Genomic DNA, 5,970 nt, shown 5'->3' on the forward strand with positions numbered 1-5,970 from the left:
TAGAACTTTTCCAGTTTCCTCCCTGGGAATTCTAGTTTCCTCCCTTGAATTTCTAGATTTCGTCCTGGGAATTCTAGTTTTTCCTTCCTGGGAATTCTAGTTTCCTTCCCTTAGTTTCTCCTTTCTGGGATTTCTAGTTTGGGAATTCTAGTTTTTCTGGGAATTCCAGTTTCCTTCCTCCTGGGAATTCTAGTTTTCTGGCAGAAATGCCCCAATTTGTACCTGGAAATTATAGTTTCCTCCTTCTTGGGAATTCTAGTTTTTCCTTCCTGGGAATTCTAGTTTCCTCCCTGATTTCTTCCTGGGAATTCTAGTTTCCTGGGAACTATAGTTTCCTCCTTCCCTGAATTTCTAGAACTTTCTGGGATTTCTAGTTTCCTTCCTGGGAATTCTAGTTTCCTTCCTGGGAATTCTAGTTTCCTCTTTACTTCCTCCTCTGAATTTCTGGATCTTCCTGGGAATTCTAGTTTCCTTCCCTGAATTTCTAGATTTCTTCCTGGGAATTCTAGTTTCCTCCTTCCTGGGAATTCTAGTTTCCTCCCTTAAATTTCTAGTTTTTCCTCCTTGGGAATTCTAGTTTTTCCTGGGAATTTTAGTTTTCTGGCAGAAATGCCCCAATTTGTACCTGGGAATTCTAGTTTCCTCCTTCCCTGAATTTCTAGAACTTTCTGGGAACTCTAGTTTCCTCCCCTAAATTTCTATGTCTTCCTGGGAATTATAGTTTTTCCGCCCTGGGAATTCTAGTTTCCTCCTCCCTGGGAACTGTAGTTTCCTCCTTCCCTGAAATTCCATTACCTTCTGGGATTTCTAGTTTCCTTCCTGGGAATTCTAGTTTCCTTCCCTGAATTTCCAGATTTTTCCCTGGGAATTCTAGTTTTTCCTTCCTGGTTTCCTCCCCTAAATTTCTAGATTTTTCCCTGGAAATTATAGTTTTTCCTTCCTGGGAATTCTAGTTTCCTTCCCTGAATTTCTAATTTTTTTTCTGGGATTTCTAGTTTTTCCTTCCTGGGAATTCTAGTTTCCTCCTTCCTGGTATTTCCCCTTTGGGAACCCTAGTTTCCTCCTCCGGATTCCTAGCCCCAACCCGGCGCCCTCAACGCTACGTTTCCCACATGCAGGCTACACCGGCTACATCCCGCGCTTCCCCTGGATCATGGGCCAGAACTACACCACCGGGGTCAAGGACGCCATGGACCAGTTCGACCGCAACCAGGTGCGCCGCGCGCTGCAACTCCCAAACCGGGCGCCACTCCTTGCTTTCTACCTGCGGGGAGGAACCCGGGTTCGAAAGATCCCTTCCTCTCCTCCTGGGATGTAAAGGCCCGGATCTGGGTTCAAGCTGCGCCAACGCCGCGCGCTACAACTCCCAAACCTGGTGCCAGTCCTTGCTTTCTACCTGTGGGGAGGAACCCGGGTTCGAAAGATCCCTTCCCCATCTCCTCTCCTCCCGGGATTTTGAACCCCAGATCCGGGTTCAAGCTAGGTGACCCAATGCAGGCGCTACAACTCCCAAACCTGGCGCCACGCATAGCTTTCTACCTGAAGGGAGGAACCCGGGTTCGAAAGATCCCTTCCCTGCCTCCTCTACTCCCAGGATTTCGAACCCCGGATCCGGGTTCAAGCTAGATGACCCTGCGCCAACGCCGCGCGCTACAACTCCCAAACCTGGCGCCACTCCTTGCTTTCTACCTGCAGGGAGGAACCCGGGTTCGAAAGATCCCAAGCCAGACTTGAAAGCCCGGATCCGGGTTCAAACTAGGCACCCCAATACCGCGCTACAACTCCCGGGTCTGCCCTGCGCTACAACTCCCAAACCTGGCGCCACTCCTTGCTTTCTCCCTTCATGAACCCGGGTTCGAAACATCCCAAGGAAAGAAGGAAGGAAAGGGGGAGAAGAAAGGAAGGAAGGAAGGAAGGGAGGGAGGGAGGGAGGGAAGGAAGGAAGGAAGGAAGGAAGGAAGGAGGGAAGGAGGGAAGGAAAGGGAGAGAGAGAAGGAAGGAAGGAGAGAGAGAGAGAGAAGGAAGGAAGGAAGGAAGGAGAGAGAGAGAAGGAAGGAAGGAGGGAAGGAAGGAAGGAAGGAGGGAAGGAAGGAAGGAAGGAAGGAGGGAAGGAGGGAGGGAAGGAAAGAAGGAGGGAAGGAAGTTAGGAAGGAAGGAGGGAAGGAAAGAAGGAAGGAAGGAAGGAAGGAAGGAAGGAAGGGGGAAAGGAGGGAAGGAAGGAAGGAAGGAGTGAAGGAAGGAAGGAAGGAAGGGGAAGGGAAGGGAGAGAGAGAGAGGAAGGAAGGAGAGAGAGAGAGAGAAGGAAGGAAGGAAGGAAGGAGAGAGAGAGAAGGAAGGAAGGAGGGAAGGAAGGAAGGAAGGAGGGAAGGAAGGAAGGAAGGAAGGAGGGAAGGAGGGAGGGAAGGAAAGAAGGAGGGAAGGAAGTTAGGAAGGAAGGAGGGAAGGAAAGAAGGAAGGAAGGAAGGAAGGAAGGAAGGAAGGGGGAAAGGAGGGAAGGAAGGAAGGAAGGAAGGAGTGAAGGAAGGAAGGAAGGAAGGGGAAGGGAAGGGAGAGAGAGAGAGGAAGGAAGGAAGGAAGGAAAAGGAGAGAGAGAAGGAAGGAAGGAAGGAAGGAAGGAAGGAGGAGGAGGAGGGAAGGAAGGAAGGAGGGAAGGAAGGAAGGAAAGGGAGAGAGAGAAGGAAGGAAGGAGAGAGAGAGAGAGAAGGAAGGAAGGAAGGAAGGAAGGAGAGAGAGAGAGAGAAGGAAGGAGGGAAGGAAGGAAGGAAGGAGGGAAGGAAGGAAGGAAGGAAGGAAGGGAAGAAGGAAGGAAGGAAGGAAGGAAGGAAGGAAGGAAAGAAGGAAGGAAGGGAAGGAAAGGGGAGGGAGGAGAAGGAAGGAAGGAGGAGGGACGGAAAGAAGGGGAGAGAGGGAAGGAAGGAAAAAAGGAAGGAAGGAGGGAAGGAAGGAAGGAAGAGGAAGAAGAAAGGAAGGAAGGAAAGGAAAGAAGGGAAGGAAGGAAGGAAGGAGGAAGGAAAGAAGGAAGGAAGGAAGGAGAAGGAAGGAAGGAGAGAAGCAGAGGAAGGAAGGGAAGGAAGGAGAAAGGCAGGAAGGAGGAAGGAAGGAAGGAAGGAAGGAAGGAAGGAAGGAAGGAAGGGGGGAAGGAAGGAAGGAAGGAAAGATGGGAAGGAAGGAAGGAAGGAGGGAAGGAAGGAAGGAGGGAAGGAAGGAAGGAGGCAGGAAGGAAGGAAGGGAAGGAAGGAAGGAAGGAACTCCCACTCCCGGCGCCTGACCCCGCCTCTTTTCCCGCAGGAAATGCTGCGCAGCCCAATGTACAGTTTCGGGAAGCGGCTGCCCAGCACCTATTGGCCGAATAATCCGATTTACACCAGCGGAGGATTAATGCCGTTTTATACGGGTTTCGTGCCCAGTAAGTCGGGAGAAATCCTCATTTTTGGGGTGATTTTCCACGGAATAATAATAATAATAATAAAATAAGAATAATAATAAATATATAATAATAAAAAATAAATGTCATTTCCCCCTGTATTTTCCCTTGTATTTTGGGGGTATTTTTCCACTGAATAATAATAATTTAAGAATAAATAAATGTCATTCCCCTGTATTTTTGGGGTATTTTTCCACTGAATAATAATAATAATTTAAGAATAAATAAATGTCATTTCCCCCTGTATTTTTGGGTATTTTCCCACTGAATACTAATAATTTAATAATAAGTAAATGTCATTTCCCCCTGTATTTTTGGGGGGTATTTTTCCACTGAATAATAAGAATTTAAGAATAAATAAATGTCATTTCCCCTTGTATTTTTGGGGTATTTTTCCACTGAATAATAATAATTTAATAATAAGTAAATGTCATTTCCCCTGTATTTTCCCTTGTATTTTGGGGGGTATTTTCCCACTGAGAAAATCCCATAGAAATCTCATTTTCCACTGTTATTTTCCCCTTTTTTTCGGGGGAAAGTTTTATTTTGTTTTATATATATGTATATATATATATAAATAATATATATATATAAATAAAATATAATTTATTGTTATTAATAATAATAATAAATTTTATTTATATCCCGCCCTCCCCAGCCGAAGCCGGGCTCAGGGCGGCTAACAACAATTAAATAATCAAACATTCTAAAAACATTCCATTATCATTATTAATTTTAATATCTATATTTTTGGCTTTTTTTGATCCACAGCAACTTTCCCCTCTGACTCTATATATCTATATATCTAATACATTTACTAATTATTATTATTATTATTATTATTATTATTATTATTATTATTATTATTATTATTAAATTTTTATATTTATATTTATTTTCATTTTCGGCTTTTTCGATCCGCAACAACTTTCCCCTCTGACATATATATAAAATCTTCTTCCTCTTGTTGTTGTTATCTCTTGCCACTTCTCTTCCTGGTTTCTTCTTCTTCTTCTTCTCTTCTTTCAGGCTTGTAATTATTATTATTATTATTATTATTATTATTATTATTATTATTATCATCATCATATTATTATTATTATTATCATCATCATATTATTATTATTATTATCATCATCATATTATTATTATTATTATCATCATCATCATATTATTATTATTATTATTATTATTATTATTATCATCATCATCATATTATTATTATTATTATTATTATATTATTATTATTATTATTATTATTATTATTATTATTATTATTATTATCTTATTATTATATCTCTTGCTACTATTATTATTATATCTCTTATTACTACTATATATTATTTTAAATTATATTTATATTTATTTTCTATTTTCCTCCCCCCCGCCCAGCCATCCGCAACAATAGATATATATATATATTTATTTTTTATTTTTTATTCTATTTTCGGCTTTTTCGATCCGCAACAACTTTCCCCTCTGACACGTATATATATAATATATATTATTATTATTACCACTACTTCTGCTATATATTACTTTATATTTATATATATATTATATTTGTTTATTTTCTATTTTCCTCTCCCCCCCAGCCATCCGCGACAACTTTCCCCTCTGACACATATATATATATATATAATATAATATAATATACACATTATTATTATTATTATTATTATTATTATTATTATTATTATCATTATTTATATTTATATTATTATTTTCTATTTCTATGTCTTTCCTCTTTTCCCCAGCCATCCGCGATAACTACGCCCAGACCTTCGGCAACAGCACCCGCCAGGCCTACTTTGCCGAGCTCCGGCGGAGGCAGCGGGAAGGCTGAAATAAAACCAATAAAAAATCAGAATAATCATCATATTTATATTATTATTTATATTTATATTCATATTCATACTTATATTATTATTTATATTCATTTATATTTATTTTCATTTCCGAGCTCCGGCGGAGGCAGCGGGAGGGATGAGAGAAAGGAACCAATAAAAGAATAATAATCATATTTATATTTATATTATTATTTATATTTATATTATATTTATATTTTTATTCATATTTATATTTATTTTCATTTCCGAGCTCCGGCGGAGGCAGCGGGAGGGATGAGAGAAAGAAACCAATAAAAAAATCAGAATAATCATCATATTTATATTTATATTATTATTTATATTTATATTATTATTTATATTTATATTCATATTTATATTATTATTTATATTATTTATATTCATTTATTTTCATTTTTGAGCTCCAGCGGAGGCAGCGGGAGGGATGAGAGAAAGAAACCAATAAAAGAATAATCATCATCATATTTATATTATTATTTATATTATTTATATTCATTTATATTTATATTTATAGATATATTATTATTTATATTCATTTCTATTTATTTTCATTTTCGAGAGGGATGAGAGGAAACCAATAAAAAATCAATAATAATCATCATATTGATATTTATATTATTATTTATATTCATTTATATTTATATTTATATTATTATTTATATTCATTTATATTTATTT

The 5,970-nt window shown here is 39.0% G+C and overlaps 1 protein-coding gene across 1 annotated transcript in view; it reads left to right on the forward strand.

The window, feature by feature from the left end:
- Positions 1–5,301, forward strand: part of CIMIP2A (ciliary microtubule inner protein 2A) — a 14,936-nt gene extending 9,635 nt beyond the window's left edge. The window contains exons 5-7 of the mRNA XM_083424392.1: positions 1,119–1,213; positions 3,289–3,406; positions 5,182–5,301. Of these exons, the coding sequence (XP_083280518.1) occupies positions 1,119–1,213; positions 3,289–3,406; positions 5,182–5,270 (302 nt within the window). The 3' untranslated portion in view covers positions 5,271–5,301. The remainder of the gene's footprint in view (positions 1–1,118; positions 1,214–3,288; positions 3,407–5,181) is intronic.
- The last annotated feature ends 669 nt before the right edge of the window (positions 5,302–5,970 follow it).

Source organism: Podarcis tiliguerta, assembly GCF_965153285.1.
Source record: "Podarcis tiliguerta genome assembly, chromosome: Z".
NCBI classification, from domain to species: Eukaryota; Metazoa; Chordata; class Lepidosauria; order Squamata; family Lacertidae; genus Podarcis; species Podarcis tiliguerta.